The sequence below is a fragment of the Manis javanica genome, chromosome 9 (assembly GCF_040802235.1).
Source record: "Manis javanica isolate MJ-LG chromosome 9, MJ_LKY, whole genome shotgun sequence".
NCBI lineage: Eukaryota > Metazoa > Chordata > Mammalia > Pholidota > Manidae > Manis > Manis javanica.
In genome coordinates this window covers 88,004,602-88,022,941 of record NC_133164.1, presented here as the reverse complement: position 1 = coordinate 88,022,941, position 18,340 = coordinate 88,004,602, and the positions used below count along the sequence as shown (strand labels likewise).

General features: G+C 34.3%; 1 protein-coding gene across 1 annotated transcript in view; it reads right to left on the bottom strand.

Annotated features, from left to right (window-relative positions):
• Window positions 1-215: 215 nt before the first annotated feature.
• MIB1 (MIB E3 ubiquitin protein ligase 1) overlaps window positions 216-18,340 on the bottom strand; it is a 146,038-nt gene continuing 127,913 nt past the window's right edge. The window contains exons 17-21 of the mRNA XM_017657469.3: window positions 17,672-17,864; window positions 12,994-13,072; window positions 10,542-10,655; window positions 9,160-9,260; window positions 216-6,594 (exon numbers count right to left, since the gene is read on the bottom strand). Of these exons, the coding sequence (XP_017512958.1) occupies window positions 6,454-6,594; window positions 9,160-9,260; window positions 10,542-10,655; window positions 12,994-13,072; window positions 17,672-17,864 (628 nt within the window). The 3' untranslated portion in view covers window positions 216-6,453. The remainder of the gene's footprint in view (window positions 6,595-9,159; window positions 9,261-10,541; window positions 10,656-12,993; window positions 13,073-17,671; window positions 17,865-18,340) is intronic.

Below are 18,340 nucleotides of genomic sequence, written 5' to 3'. Positions count from 1 at the left end.
GAAACTATTAGCCAAATAATCGTTATTGAGCAATTAATTTATCTTAAATAGCTTTTTGTTCTACTTTAATGCATGTACTCATCCTATAAATTCCTATCACTGCTCAGCAACATACCATTAAAAACTGTAAATTCGGAAAGTGCTATACTATAACACTAACAAATAATGTTAACTTCTGTGAAGGATGAATAACTGTCAATGATAAAAAATATATATCAGGTTTTCTAAATGTCTTTATTTTAAAAACCTATACAGAGTTTAAATCTAGTAAAAAAATAATGCCATGAAATATCTAATTATACAGCAAAAGAAATAAACCCAGAAACAGAGGTTATCAAAAAATAAATTCACAATTTTAAAGTTGGAATACATATGGTTCTTTCAAATAAACAATTAAAAGATTTTGTTTCGGATGGTTTTTCTCTTAAACATCCAAGATACACATACTTTTTTGAACTAGACAACCTTTCAATAACAAATAAGTGCTTCTATTAACTTGAAAACTAAAACAACTCCTAAACCATTCAATTACTGATTTAGTCACAAAGCCCTAAAAAATACCAAGTAAGTCATTTCTTTAAAATGTCTCTTGAAAATGCAATCTACATTTGAATTGTGAAGAAGAAATGTTTTATAGAAAAAGGTGTGTCTTCCTGACCAGTTGACTTTTTTTCTGTCAAACTTAAACTATTCAGACTATTTTCACAATACATCTTAATCGTCAAAGAGTGAGAGGTGTTAAAATATGAAAAACTTCTTTGGCCCTTTAGAAAGATGTAAGCAATAAAACCTTAAATGTAAGCAATTGCAATGACAGCCTTCTAGATGTGGGCACCTGTATTACACTGAGTTGAGATGTTAATAATGTCTTTGTTTCTCAAAGACATGATCATTTCCTTTCCAATAATAGACTTAATATATTGGGATTTGTTTTCAAATACCTTAAAAGTAAAAACTCATGTATACTTTTATAAAGAATAGTTTCAAAAGATCAAAGAAAAGCATTATATAATGATATTACATCATAGGTTTTATTGATTTTGAATGTTTGCATTTATTTTTAAAAGCTTAGCTCTTGCTAGGCCTTTTTTTTTAACAAGAGCTGATAAGCAAAAATCATTTGCCATACAGAAACAAACTATACTCACAAACAAGACTTTAATCAAGTGAAAGCTAAAAAACAATGGAAAAAATACAAAACAAAATACTATGAGTCAAATTGTTTTCTATCACTGAACATACTGTATTTAGATGACACAAGCACACTAAACAGAAAAACAACTTTTATGAATCAAATAGTAAGACTAGCTTTATGAATGCTATGCAAACAGTGATTACCTTTAAAAAAAATTTTCTTTCACTTACTCAGAAGTTTTTTTTCACTTGAAGATAATGTTTTTACCAAATAGATCCTCCTTTTATATTAAAATAGCTAAATTGTACGACCCCATATCCTCTTCCCAGATGCTACTGTACACGACTTTACATAATGACTTAACATAGAATTACTTTTCTGGTAACAGTGCCATGGCCATAAATAATCAGTTGAAAAACAAGTATCAGGTGCAAATCTAGAAAACGTCCTTTAAAGAATTACCCAATACCTAGCACACATGCAGTATCCTCCTAACAAGCTAAGAAACAGGACTTATAAACGTGTATCTGATTATACACGTTTACTAAAGACCACCTTCTATAAAGGTTTATGAGTGCTGCCAAGTTAATAATTCCTTCAAGGCACTGAAGAATTATGTAGATGGATTTCCCAAAATATAATTAACAACTGTTAAAAAGCCCTGAGTCAGAACTTTCAATAGCTTCCTGAATTACAGATTTCAGACAAAATGGCCTATTTTGTTTATTTTATAGAAAATTACTAGACCATTTTGCTGTTTGGAGGAAGTAAGTCATGTTTATGAAACAAAGTCATGTAGACTGTACAGGAAAAGTAAAATATTCAGCAATATTATCTATCTTATATATTTTGCACATGTCACTAATAACTTGTAGTAATGAATTTAGGCACCAAATTGATGTGGCAAGTTACTCTTCCTGTACCTACTGCTTAAATCCTTATGAAAATAGAATTCTCAGTTTGCATCCCAGAGTCCTGTCTCCTTCGTTACAAATAACAATAAATGCTGGAAAAGTAATACTCTGACAGAAAAGGAGGTAGAAAATACCAATGCAAGAACTTACAATTTTAATTCTTCAGATCTACTACCTAGTTCATATTTTTTTATTCTCTAGTTTCACCCACTACTAACCATTTATAAGCAAATTAAGGCTCAATCTAAAGGATTTCCCCCTCACTGAAGCAAAGCAAGGTACACGTGAGACACAGCATTAAATAGTTTTTCCTCAAATTTAATGTTTTAAAGAAGTACAACTATAATTATTAATACTGCTATAATTATATACGTCTATATGTTAAAATTCCAAGGCTATTATATGATTATCAAGTAATGTCAGTAAGCATTCCTATCATAATATTTAAGCAAATAAAATTAGGCCTTTGAGAGAAAAAAATATTTTGAGGCTCTTACAAGTAGACTTAGACAATTGACATTTTCAACAACTAGGTAGACATAATTTGTGAAAATTTATTACCTTCCCAATTTAGTACAACTTCAAAGCTAACCTAAATTCTAATGAAGGTTTAAAATGTGTTTCTCCCCTCTGGCTCAAAATGAAATAACAAACCCTCTCAATTAACAGACATTTAAACCCTACTCAATTACGACTGATAAGGACCTGGAGGGAGGGAAGAGATTCTGGCACCCCAATTTCAGGAACTTGACGTTCATCATGGTTTCAGATCTTGCAAACAAATAAACTATTAATATAATTCAGGTGTTCCTTGACTTACATTTAATCACATTTCTATTCCACTGGGGGAAATGTTGTTTTACGGATACAGAGTTTCAGTTTTGCAAGATGAGAAATTGCTGGAGATCTGTTTTACAACAATGTGAATATACTGAACACTACTGTGTATACTCTAAAATGGTCAAGATAGTAACTTTCATATTGTGTGTTTTTACCAAAATAAAAAAATGCAAAAACATTCTGTTAAAAAAACTCAATTTTTACACAAATTATTACTATAAAATATTTTGAACATCCTGAGAGGATAAGTGCTTTTCCTTTGGGATTTTTTTTAAGCAAGTTGTATTAAAGTCTAAAATGGTCAATTAAACTACACTAAAAATTGATTGGAACACCTTTTTTATTATTCAATTAAATATACTTGCCACTTACTGTTTTGATGAAATCTGTATGATCCCTTTCTCTACACTCAAACACTGACTTTTCTTTTTACTTGCTGTATCTCCCTACTGTCCTCCCTGTGCTACCCCATCACTAATTCAATTCAGAAGTCTAACTATTTCCTAGTTCAAAGGGGTCTAAAATTCATAATAAACAAAGAATAGTTGGGCAACACACAGCTAAACAGTATAATTTCTACTATTTAAAAATAACCCAGCAAGCTTTAAAATTTGAATTGAACAAATCTTAAGCAACATGCATTCCAATATGTTAAAATGATCTTACAGGCTAAAGCCATCAAAGATATAAATTTAAGAAAGTTATGTTCAACATTATCAACTCAGTAGCTGACTGGTCAGTTTGCAATGTAACAATACAAATATCCTAAGCAAGAATAATTCAGCCAGCTGAACAAAACATTTGTCTAATATTCTATACTAATACAAAATCTTTTGAAAAGTGCTCTTGCTCCCAACAAAATTAAATATGTATACAGTATAAGCAGTGAGAGTATTAAATTATGTCAACAAAAACAATTAGAATAGCACCATTCAGTAAGTTTTGTGTATGTGTGTTGGGTAACAATGTTAGTTAGAAGAATACAGGAGAAAATGTAGTAGGAGGGAGGGAGCACAGAGAGGGAATCCAAATATTGCTCATGACAGTCTTTCGCAAAAGCAGGAGGAAATGTTTTCTGTACCTCTGGATCCCTTCCTTTAGACTACAGATAACTTCAAATATACAACTGCTGCATGATAAATTGTGTGTGCTAAGATGCTGACCATTTTTTTCAATGTTGTGTATCTAGCCCCTGAAGCCCAATAAAGACATTTTTTAATGAATGCATGTCAGTTTTGTTTTTTAAAATGATTCTAGGAAAAATAAAAGCTCTTCTGAGGCACAAGATTGAGAGTTAATGAGAAGGAAACATACCTAATTGGATAAGTACTGCTAAGAAACATGTAAGAGGTAGTTTCACAGAGAAAAGTCACTTAAAAATTAAGTTCTTAATCTCATTCTCTCTTACAAACCCAAAATTAATTTAAAATAATTTCTCAGGTACTTGAACACATGAATAGAGAAACATTTTCCATCGATCAAACAAATTCCAAAGTGGTACAAATACAGAAAACCCACAAGAATATAGCACTATAATTATAGTGAAGTGACTTTATGCCTTTTATAGTAAGTTACTGTATTTTTACTATGGAGAAGACACACTATTCTAGAAAACGAAATTGCCTTTTAGGGATGTAAGTTTTAGCACTGCAGCTCCGAAGACAAATGAAAAAGCATGTAAGTAAAGCAGAGGTCTAGACCCTACAATTCTCTAGTTGGCCAACCTATGCATGAGTCAGCCAGGTGATCCCTCCTGACCAGCTGATCTAGTGGGAAAGACATGGGGAGTCTATAGCATGGAAAAAAAGGAAAAATCCTGACTTACCACTATTTTCAAGTCTGAAAGAAAATAGTTTGTTTCTTTACGTGAACATCATGCCAGATGTCTTATCTTCTTAACTCCAAAATATGGCTTTAAAAAAATAGCCTCAGTGGCCCTTTATTAGATAACTGAGTAGAATCAATATAAATTTTCAATTTTCAAATTTATAAAAATTTTACTGTTCTAAGTGGTAAGTTAATTCAGCTAAACACAGATACAGAATTACCAAGACTACAAAATCAGCCAGCAAAGCTCCCCACTGTTTTCACCAAGACTTACAAAGGCAGCAGCCATTAAACAGCCAAAAGTACTTTCATATTTAGTTGTAGCAGAAAAATTGAAGTAAGAACCAGAGTCTAGGGGAGGTGGGGGACTACAAAAAAGGTAGGTATGCTCAGGAGTAAGCTTATACACAGTATATAGTAGACACTATTGTAAACAGCTGATAATCTTACATTCTAGCAGCAATGAACCTCAAAACACTTATTTACATGTATATTCATCCTAGACATAGCAAAGATTAGTCATTCAAAGGAGAGAAAATGATTTGATACTCCAGAGTCAAAGTTTGAGTCAAAAAAAAAATCTATCAGTAATCAGACATATTTCTATAAATGTCCTAGTCACTCTTTCTAAAAGTAAGTATTTATTATTAGGTTATCTATTATGTCTTGGATATTGTTGGCAATATCCTCATCTGGGTATAAAGAGAGGACATTTTCTTTAGTGAGCCTTATTCTCTGAGAGAGAATGGAATAAGGCTTGTGATGAAAGTAGAATCAAAAACACTGTCAAAATAGCTAGGAATGGAGAAAAAAGATTGCCGCCTTTGGACAATACATTCTTCCTCTCAGATAGCGGGGTACTATTCAGCACATGAGAAAAGCTAAATGGAACCCCAGAAGCCCAACAGGGCAAAACCACTTCACCAGCCAGACCAAGTCTGGGTAAGTAACCACAGGAAAACTGAGGTACACTTTTCAAAGACTTTTTTTAAAGGCTGGCTGAACAAAACAGCTGGTAAATTAACATAAGAAAAGCAACAGTATGACTGCTCAGTTTTCCTTTTCATGGCTATCATTCACTTTGAAACTAGCAACTTGACTCAAATTAAACAGTGTTTCGTTTAAATATAGTAGTTAAGCTAATGCAAAGTCATTATCTCATTCTTTGCTTCCATTTACCCTAAGAATTCAGAAACAATAATTTGGGTAACTTTGTTTAATCTTAAAAATAGAATCTTCTCTTCAATATTCTCTTAACTATGTAGAACTCATTCGGTAACTTTATCATTTAATGTATGTGACATAATGATTCGACTTGCCCCTTTCATTTGATGCATGACTCTTCTGAGTACCTCTGTCAACTCACTGCATAAAATCACGATGAACTGAAGGATAGCTGATCACAAGAAAGTTTATCAGTTGACATCTAACGAACTTATAAATTGTAAGACAAAAATGCAATAAAAACAAAAATAATAAGAGATCCTTAAAGGATTTTTCCCTTAGGAACCAAAAGTAAATACCTGTGAAGTACATGGAGTTGACATTTCAAACTAAAAGATAGGGGGAAAAAGCTTTAAACACTGTCTTATACAGCTTTTTGTTCAAGTACATTTACAATTACATTCTAGTAAAGACAGTATGGTATTAAAAATTAATTCATTAGAATCTCTAATAAGCTTTACTAAGATCTCATGACCAAATACTTCAGCTAATAAAACACACTGAGGTTCTTAGTTAATACAAAAGAATCCTTCGTTCAATAGCCTTGCGACAAATAGGACATTCACTCATTCGGTCTCCACAGAGCTGGCACGTCCCATGGCCACAGAGGAAAATCATATTCTTCAGACGATCCAAACACACAGGGCACATTGTCTGCAATGTGAGATAACAAATAAAGTAATAAATGCTGACACATTTTATACTTTGAAAGTGTACCAAGTGACAACTACGGCATCATTAATTTTCTTTTGTTGTTTTAGTCAAATAATCTTTTGTTGCTTTAAACATTTTTTTTAAATTTTTAAATAGTTAAAATGTCATCCCTATAAAACAGAAATATTGGTTGTACCATCAGGACAGTATAAAAGGCATTGTATAAAATATGAAAATAATACAAGTAGCAGGCCTGTGGGGAGAGCAGGGTAGAGATGCCACTTAAGAACATATGCCAGGCATTCTGCTACATACGACACAATCTCAGTCCTACTACCACTCCCACCTCAACAATGAGGAAACGGAGACTTAATGGGATCAAAAACCTCCTCATGACAAGTGGGAGGGATCTCGCTCCCCAACTGCAGGCTCTACTACAAAGCCATGGTAATCAAGACAATTTGGTACTGGCACAAGAAGAGAGCCACAGACCAGTGGAACAGAATAGAGACTCCAGATATTAACCCAAACATATATTGTCAATTAATATACAATAAAGGAGCCATGGATATACAATGGGGAAATGACAGCCTCTTCAACAGCTGGTGTTGGCAAAACTGGACAGCTACATGTAAGAGAATGAAACTGGATCATTGTCTAACCCCATACACAAAAGTAAATTTGAAATGGATCAAAGACCTGAATGTAAGTCATGAAACCATGAACTGGGTCACATGGCCCACAGTTCTGGGTTACTGTCAATGTAGACCCTCTTAGTTAAAAACAATTAGCTTTGTATTAATATTAATACTATATTAATATTATACGTATTGATAAATGTAACCTCGTAAACTCCAAAGAATTTAGAAACATGTTAGGTATATTTCTGTGAAAACACTCTAGGACATCACATACTCATTCACAAAAACACTTTACATTTTCTATTTATAAAAACATATTTTACCTTAATATATCACAATATTTCATTTAGTGGGGGGAAAAAATTGTGGTCTACATGGTTAACCACACCCTTGCAAAGAAGTTTTAGAAAACAAAGCTGTAGAAAGGACTATGTTAATTCACAATTAGGAGATAAAATGCTTTTTGCAGACATGAGATAAAATGCTTTTTGCAGACATGTATTCAAAAATTAGTTTTACCTTTTTGTATTTCATGAGAAAGGAAATGACATTCTGAAGCACTTCCAATTTTTTTAATGTTTTTTACTACAGTGAGCTAATACAGATGTTCTATTTTAATGTTCGTACATTAAGAACTTGTCAATCTGTATTTATCTTTACTTATTCACTATATAACAAGTATTACTAGGTGCTAGATTTCGAAAGAAAAAACTGGATGTTTAAATTTCCAGTAAGTAGATATATTTAACTCTGAATTAGTTATCATTAGTTTTCAACTATATATTGACTAAGTTACTTTCCTAAAATTCAGAAAGAAAATACAGGAATGACAACTCTGCTGGTGCGACTGCCAGACCAGAGGAGTAACACCCGTTGCTGCTCAATCCTTTTGCATTGATTTAATTGCTGTGTCAAATATACGGCAAAAAAGACGTTCTTAACACAACACCTACACAAGTTGTAGCTAACTTCTTGCCTTATTTTATTGTGGCTTTTAGTAAATACTGAATACATATAAGAAGCATACTCACGTTAGTATGTATACACTATAAAGAACGATAGAACGACCACCCAGTTTCAAGCATGGAATGCTACTCTTTCTCTGGGAGCTTACAACCTCCCCAGTCCTTTCCATCTGCCATTCACTGGTAACCATTATTCCAAATTTTGCATTTCTCTTTCCCTTGCTTTTCTTTATGGCGTGTATGTATGTGTAAATATATATCTTGTATATTTATAAAATATGTGATACTTATTTACTTCTTCTTTCTACTGAAGTATCACATCTGCATAGAAATGTGCACAGACAGTAAGTGTACAGTTTAATAGAAGTTCACCAACTGATCAAATGCAGGTAGTCGGAACTTATATCAAGAAATGGACTGTCAGTACTATAGAATTTCCCTCATGCCCCCTCCCAGTCAAGACAACCTCTAACCTTCGTTTTAAACACTGTATGATTTTTTTTCCCCACCAAGTTTTCATCCCCAAACAATATCGTTTAGTTTTATTAGATACTGGCAAACCTTTCCTAAGTGTTTTTACTAATTGATATTCCCATCATCAGTATATGAGTTATGGCTGCTACATATTTTGCCAAACACTTAATACTGACAATTTTTAACACTGAGTTTTCCTCTCACTCTTGTAGGTGGGGAAAAGGCACCTAACAGTGGTTTTAATTTTCATTTCGTGATTACTGATGTAGTTGAGCATTTATTCATGTTTACTGTTCTTTTGTTTTTTTCCTGCTTTGGCAAGTGCCTGATTAAATCTAATCATAATTCCTCTGGCAAATATTAAAATACCACAATTGAAATCCTAATATAAACTATGTTTACTACAGAAAACAAGAGTAGTTTTATAGAAAAATATTAAGTGCCAGTCTTAGAATCACTGTTTGCCATAAAGAAATAATTATTACCTGCTCTTTAATGTCTTGTAATTGTTGCTGCAACTTTTGCACATCAGCGTTGACATTGGTATTATCCTTGTCCTTTTGTAACACTGGAATATTGCCACTTGCTATAATATAAACACAAAATTGTAATGTTTTGACACAATATTTTTTTATTTCTAAATTATTTTGTTCATTAAAAACACAAGACTATTATTATTCAAATCCTCTTTAAAACTGATTTTCACATATGGATAACAGATACAGTAGTGACATTCAGTTATACTCCTTCATGTATAACCAATCCTCAAGAAGAAATAGCTTTGCACATTAATTTCTAATTATATTTAGCTCAGCTAGTCAACAGTTTACATACAGACTTCGGTTTTCCAAGGCTCTATGTGCTCCTTTGGCAAGTTCACGAATACATCGAATGCCTGTTTTCTCTATTCCTGTACTGTGCAAAACCACGAGGTAGGCAGCAAAGCACTGCACTCATTCCGGCAGCAATAATTATCTTAGAGTCACTTAGATGCTATTTATGAGAACACCCAAAACCTAGCCTTCTTCCTTTATGCCAAATTCTGCTTGTTGTTACTGATCTGAGATGAGAAGCCCACAAAAGAAAGGCCGTTATCAGTAGGCCTGCTAAATGGAGGGAAATTTTTCATTTCACTTTTCCTACACTCTAGATTCTTGGTCTTTTAGTTTAGTTAAACTGTGCTGGGATCTTTATTCTGTTTTATTGATGGTAAAGTCAAAAAGCCATGGGCAGAAGTGGCTACACTAAAGTTCTTCATCTGTGCACAGAACAAGGAAATCAAAGCTAACATCCAGCTTATACCCAGCACAAAGACAGAAAACATCCTTACATAGAAGTACTACTGACAGCTGTACAAATACTGAAAAGGCCGAAGGCAAACAAGGTACTCTTCACCTTTCCACTTGTCCACTGGGTTACAGTTGGGTTTATCTGCAGTTTCACAAACAATTACTGTTATACAGAATACTTAAATGCAGTGGGTAAATCCACTACATAAAGGAATGAGGCATTTAAAACTTGTGTAAAGAGAAAAAAGTAATTTGTAATATGATGTTCCCCCAGGATACACTAAATTTCATCTTAAAAATAGAATATTTTCTTCAAGCAAGAATACAATAATATTCTTTAAAACATACACAGGGGCTTTAATGATTAACGTTTAAAGTTCTATAATCATACCACAAGCTAGAAAAATATAATTTCAGCTTTCTTGTAATATAAAAAGAGCAAAGCCTTACTTGTTCCTCTGCAGACTCAGGTCATACACATTTTACAAGACAGCAGTGTACACTGCACTTGAGAAGAGATGTTCATGCAAGTCCCACAGCACAGGGAAGTAAACAAAGGCTTAAGAAAACCCACTTACAGATATCATCAGTAGCATCTTCTGAACTTTTCCCTCCACAACACATAATGAAAGGCACTCTTCGTTCAACTACTGCCCGGCACTGCACACACTTTTTCATGAGGCTGGCACAGTCTGCAAATTGCAACAGAAAGAGAATGTGAATTAGGAGGGAAGGGCTGCATTTCTCTACCCATTTTTAAAGAACTTAAATTTAACACTGAGGTAAACATTAATCAGTCAATATACAATTTTACCTTCTTAAAATATTATCAACCTAAGAATATATACTGTCCACTGGTTAGCCCTAGAATAGATAGCCCATCATTATGAAAATGACATTTTCTAATACACTGAAATAAATTGTGAAATGGAGTTGCTGTATAAGTAATATAATAAATATTTCAAGATCCTAAGGCTTAAGAATAAAGGAGGGAGACACCCTTCATAAGTTTTAACTAATACTAGAATTATAAGGTTGCTCACATGATTAATTTTCTAAAAATATTCTATTGTAAATAGCTTCTCTCTACAATTCCTAAAGTATATTGAACAACTTCTCTCCCTTCTCTATCAAACTGATGCAATCTAAGAAGGAAATTGCTTAGTGGACACTTTTTAAACTACAGCAGAAATGTATCATAAAGGACTATGTAATACCCATATATATCAGAAGAATGCTCTTCCATTCCAAGAACTACCTAGGCGCAATGATAGACTGTGGATTGTTAACACTTCATGTGAAGTTAATTAATTATAACATTAAAAAAAAAAACCAGGACTTCCATATATTCTTTCCCACTAGCATTTATTATGAAAGTACAAACCATATCTTAGCTTAAGTACAAAGTGTCTTTGTCATTTCAAAAATTAACAACAAAAACTGTGACACGATGCCCAGGGATAACTGATGACAAGATACTACACTTTAACAAAGCCCAAAACCACTGACACAGGCACAGCGAGGCACACACTCCTTAATGGGGCTTCCACTGCTGGACAGGGCTTCATCAAGGCTGATCTTACGCCAAGGCCCACAAAGAGATGTGCCGGTGCTGGCCTATGGGAGATGCACTAGGGGAGCTAATGCAAGTGGAAATGTGGTCTGGGATCTGTCTTCAAGCTGAGGGCAGCCTATTTTTTAAAATGAAAGGATTAATTTAATTGCTTCATTTATAATATGTAACCACAATCATTTCTTTACAATTGTTAAATTACGTTGTTTTACTCTTTCTATGTATTTCTATACTGTTTCTTCAGTCCCTCCAAAAGGGAGCTCATCTCTCTCTCCTTCCCTCCACCTGTCAAGGTACTTCCTACTGTCAAGGTCTCCCTAACTCTTGCTTCACATTACTGTAATGTGGGCTCGGGGCCAAACTACCTTACTGTATACTCCTTAAGGCAGTGATATTTTCCACCTCCACTCCATTTTCACTACCAAATAAATGTTTAACAACATGTCTGTAAAATGGAGAAAACAATCTACTTCTTAGCACTGTTGTGAAGATAAATGAGGAAATACTCAGAGAGATTAAAATGTCTGGTACAAGTTAAGAGCTCAATAAAAGTTAGCATTTGCTCTTATTACATTTTAAAGTAAAGACAATGTAAAAACTTTAGGAAGCTCCTGGGGAAAATACCACAGTAAAGCTGTAGAATCTGTGTTATCAACTACTAATTATAACCAGCTTTCTAGTCTCCATAGGTATCACTTTTGTCTATGACAGGGGTCAGCAAATCACAGCCTGGAGGTCAAACCCAAGCAGGCAGCTGCTGGCATAAACAAGTTTTCAGGCAACAGTCGTCCCTCCCATTTCCATACAGTCTATGGCTGCTGCACTGCCAATGGAAGAGTTGAGCAGCTGGAAAGTGTTGAGGAAAGGGAAGAGGACAATGCTAAACAGTGTATGAACTTGACCAAGGGGACTATAAAAAAGCAAAGGCCTTCAAGAGAATATGCCTTATAGATAGATTAAAACATCTCTTAAATCTTAGTATTTCCACACAAAGATTTCCACAAGTCTTTTTGACATAAAGACTAAGGTTAAGAAGGCCAGACATGAGAGCCCCAATGGTTGCTGTGTGTGGTTCAATAATTGGGAAAGTATGTGGAGAGGCAATATTAAGGTTAATACAAATGAAGATGTGCTAATTTTATATGTGATAAAGGCCAGACTAAATGTTTCAATATTTATTTTTGGAAAAAAATTTCTATTGTGTGTCAGAAGAGATCATTTTGTGCTAATATAAATGAAATCAAGACTGAGCAGCTAGAACACTGCATATTCAGCCTTCTTTAATGCCCAGGAGCAAGAAGGGAAACAGGCAACATTCCAATACAGAGGAAGAATGGAGGGTAACAGTGACCCACCAACTTCTTTGTGAGTTACCAAAAAAATTTTTTCTAAGGTATGATTTGTTTCCCTTTCTATTTTTATAACAATACTGAGGAAGTTTTGTGTAGGTTACTTACTTTCACAAGCACACATGTGTCCACAAGGTTGAAAAAGAACAGCTGCTTTCTTGTCAGAGCACACCACACATTCTTCAATCTGCAAAACAGAGGTACAGCGCAAGTGTGAACATCTACAGATAAACTCAGTAACGTGACAGTTCTTTTTGTAGCCAAATCTATTTTCTCTATAAGGAAATGCACTAAGCACAGAGAAATTTAACACACTCTTCTCTGTCCTCTGCTCTTTGGGTCACTTGTTTTCATACTTTAAACACTCTGGCTTAACAGGTTCTACTTCTACTACTCTCTCTGCCTGTCCTAAAGAATATATGTAATATAGTCTATATATTTATAGGGGAAAACTCCATTTCCTTTGAGGTCAGGGAAACTAGAAGAAACTTCAATTTTCTTTATTTCAAAAACTACTTGAGGAAAAAGTAAAAGGCACAAATAAAAGATAATACAAATAAATGACTGAGATAAGATAGACTTCTAATAGTAATAAAAATCTAGGCAGATTAGCCAGACTGCCAAACCCCAAGGGAGAGTTTTATATCTATACCTAAGGAACTCTACCCAATGCATCCTTTCCAGGACTTGGTCAATTCCCCCACGCTGGCTGGAGCCCAAGACTTTGGACTGTTCTCTCTCCCTGATCTCTAAATCCACAAGTTTTCTACAACCTACTCAAAATTCCCCATAATTTTACCTCCTTTTCATCTCCACTTATTCTGAGTCCTGGATGCATACTATTTCTTACCCTTGGCTTCAGCTTCCTTTATCTCTCCTCCATCACTTCATATCCCTCTTTCACCTATTCTTCTCCCTCTGGCACACATTTACCCATATCTTGTGTCATTAAATATTACTGTCCTCAAAATGATGATCACCACCTACCTGTCACTTCACCTTAACAACCAAATATTGCAGGTACTCTCTGTGGACTTTCCCAACTCATACCTTGCTGTGTATGGAGAATTTCCATAGTTGTAATTACAGTAGGAAGCAGTAAGACACCTGCTCCTGGATTCAAATTCTAGCTCCAATAATAACAAATTACCTAACATTGTTGAGCCACAGATTTTTTTTTTTAATCTGAACAATAAAGAGCAATCCTTCTTCACAGGATGGTAGAGTAAATCAGATATTATGTGTAGTGTGTCTAGTTCAATGTCCAATACAAAACCAGTGCCCAATACATGGTAACTCTCTTCTCTATATAATGATATGCTGGGTTTAAAAATATTTCCAATGCAAGTATGTATTAAATGTTACCTGAATTATTTATAAGAGTTTAAAATAACCTAGCAAACTGATCTAACAATCACTTACTAACCAATCGCCTATTATTTTTAAAAAACCTTTGTAACCTTATCCTTTTCCCCCTTCCAGATATTTTCCACAGGTTATTTTCTAGAGAGTGGAATTACTAAATCAAAGCACATTTACTATAAAGATACAGAGTTGTGAAGCTATGTATGTGGTTTAGTGTCTAGCAGTGTTAAAAAGGGCACCCATTTCCCATTTTTCTGGCTAGTATTCTTAAAATTTTAATTTTGCTAATCTGACAGGAATGCAGGAATGGCTACTGGTAACTCATAATTTTTATTTATATTTCTTTAATTACTAAAGGGACCAGGCTTATTTATTCACCCTCCCTCCAAATACTAGTTTCTGAATTTATCTTCAGTGAGTATGTTCATTATTCTTTAACCACTTGGGGTCACTATTTCTTTATACTGAAAAGTTTTGCAACCAACCTGGCAAATCTGTTTGGTGGGCATGTTGGTTTTTGTACTTTTCTTCAGGTTTAAAAATGTCGTAATTTGAAAACAAACTGAAAGCCTAGTAATTCTTGGAATTCACAAGGGTCTAAGAGAGAAGGACAGCATATTCCTTCCTCTCTGCCTACCTGTTTCATTCATCTTCCCTTTGTTGACATTGTTCTTAATTTTGTCTGTGTATCATAAGACAGAATAAAGAACAAGGGCTTAAAATTTTTAACAAAGATATATTCATTTGGATCTGAAGAAAACATCCAGCCTTAGAAGGTGCCCCATGAAAACGTAAGAAGCACTGGTATCATCTTAAGTCACTGCCATCCAGCTAATTCACTGTGAGAATTGATGCAGCTCCTCCCTAATTAATGAAGATTAATGAATAGCTTATGTAACATCCAGAGAAAAACAAAGAGAATACAAAGAAGGGAATGGAAAAAATACAAACTTCACACATGAAACCAAAGAAAACCAACAATATCTTTTGGTTTAAATTGCTCACTTTCAGGGAAATCATTTTGAAAGAGACTTAAATCTCACTATACACACTTACCACACTGACAGACACAGAAACTAAAAAGAAAAATAACTATTTCAGTAAAACAAAAGAGTGAGATGGTACTGTTATGATAAAGCATTGGGTTACATGGGGAAAGAATGAAACCCAGAAAAAATACTTCTCAAAAAGCAAAAAGAGATGAGATAAAAAGCTCAGCGTGGATACAGAATTTGGTCATTGCTGACTACAGGATGATCAGACTTTATTTGCCTCCTGGTGGGACATAATACAAAAGAGTAGCATCATCTGTGAGGTTTTCTTGCCAAAATGTTTAAGGTCATCTTTATCGAGCCATTAGGTCTAACTTCCAGTTTGTAACAAACACGATTCAATGCAATTCCTATCAAAATACCAACAACATTCTTCAATGAACTAGAGAAAATCATTCTAAAATTCATATGGAACCACAAAAGATCTTGAATAGCCAAAGCAATTCTGAAAAGGAAGAATAAAGCTGGGGGCATTACGCTCCCCAACTTCAAGCTCTACTACAAAGCCACAGTAATTAAGACAATCTGGTACTGGCACAAGAACAGACCCGTAGACCAATGGAACAGACTAGAGAGCTCTGATACAAACCCAACCATATATGGTCAATTAATATATGATAAAGGAGCCATGGACATACAATGGGGAAATGACAGCCTCTTCAACAGTTGGTGTTGGCAAAACTGGACAGCTACATGCAAGAGAATGAAACTGGATTATTGTTTAACCCCATACACAAAAGTAAACTCTAAATGGATCAAAGACTTGAATGTAAGTCATGAAACCATAAAACTCTTAGAAGACAACATAGGCAAAAATCTCCTGAATATAAGCATGAGCAACTTCTTTCTAAATGCATTTCCTCGAGCAAGGGAAACAAAAGCAAAAATGAACTCATGGGACTACATCAAACTAAAAAGTTTCTGTACTGCAAAGGACACCATCGACAGAACAAAAAGGCATCCTATAGTATGAGAGAATATATTTGTAAATGACATATCTGACAAGGGGTTAACATCCACAATATATAAAGAACTTACATGCCTCAACACCCAAAAAACCAAATAACCCAATTAAAAAATGGGCAGAGGATATGAAGAGACAGTTCTCCAAAGAAGAAATTCAGATGGCCAACGGACACATGAAAAGATGCTCCATATCACTAACCATCAGGGAAATGCAAATTAAAACCACAATGAGGTATCACCTCACACCAGTAAGGATGGCCAGCATCGAAAAGACTAAGAACAAATGCTGGCAAGGATGCGGAGAAAGGGCAACCCTCCTACACTGCTGGTGGGAATGTAAGCTAGTTCAACCATTGTGGAAAGCAATATGGAGTTTCCTCAAAAAACTAAAAATAGAAATATCATTCGACTCAGGAATTCCACTCATACGAATTTACCCTAAGAATGCAGCAGCCCAGTTTGAAAAAGACATATGCACCCCTATGTTTATTGCAGCACTATTTACAATAGCCAAGAAATGGAAGCAACCTAAGTGTCCATCAGTACATGAATGGATAAAGAAGATGTGGTACATATACACAATGGAATACTACTCAGCCATAAGAAAAAAACAAATCCTACCATTTGCAACAACATGGTTGGAGCTGGAGGACATTATGCTCAGTGAAATAAGCCAGAAGGAGAAAGACAAGTGCCAAATCATTTCCCTCATTTGTAGAGTATAACAATGAAGCAAAACAGAAGGAACAAAATAGCAGCAGACTCAGAAACTCCAAGAAGGGACTAGTGGTTAGGGACTCCAAGAAGGGACATAGTGCATCTCTGGCATCTTGCTGCACTGATGGACAGTGACTGGATTGGGGTATGGGTGGGGACTTGATAATATGGGTAAATGTAGTAACCACATTGTTTTTTCATGTGAAACCTTCCTAAGAGTGTATATCAATAATGCCTTAATAAAAAATAGGAGAAAAAAAAAAAAGAAACATGAGGATTCAGAGACAAATTAACCACCACCATGATTAAATAATCAAATAAATCCATAACACATGACATTCTACAGAAAAAAATCAACTGGTCTTTTAAAAGATGAATACAGTACTGACAGTCCATGCAACCAAAAAAGGCACAATACACAAATAAGTACAATATGATGTGGACACTTGAGTTATAAGGGGCTTTGAAAACAAAATAGATTATTTTTAACTATTATAGTTTATGTGTAAAAATGGAAACTCATAGCTGATCTCCTGATAAAGATATAATTATACATTCCTAAATTGAAATCATTCTTTGGGAGACCAGAAGGAGACTAAATGGCAACACATAATCCAATTTATAATTAATTAGAGTCTCAATGAACTTTATAAAATGGCAAAATGCTGTTATTAAAAATATATTACCTTTGTCCTGGATTGAACTTGTTCTTTACAGATGAGGCATTTCTTGACTCGTGGAGAACATAAAGAACAGGTAGCAATATGTCCACATGGGCCAAAAAGAGTATCTCTCTTCATATCTGAACACACCATGCACTCTTCTAAGGTTTCAGAATCATTATTAATCATAGAAGGACTTCGAGAACCCACTTGACCACTAATAAAAGAAAACACATCTAATCAAGCCCACGTGAATATTTCTATTTCAAATTCATTAATTTAAATGTTTCAAAAACATTGAGAGCACCATGAATATATGTAAAAACAGCTTTAGCCATATTAAAAAACTAAGCTTTCACATCTGTATATGAAATACTATATACTGTTCTATTTATAAAAACCTCTGCATCTTTATACACTTCTAATACTGTTCAAATTCCAAACTGAACAAATCATCACCCAATGGAAAAGGGTGAAACTTTTGCTAACAAAGAAATCCAAAATACTAGTTAAAAAAATTTTAACATAAACATAGTTTCATCCAGAATTTGCTTTATCTATATAGAACCAGCAAAGGAAGGCACTGGAGTAAAACAAAAATCGTAACTAGAGCCCATGTTAGTTGTCCCAACTACAGACAGAGTAAACACCACCAGAGTCCACAACTGATAGGCACTGAGGGAAATATGTCAC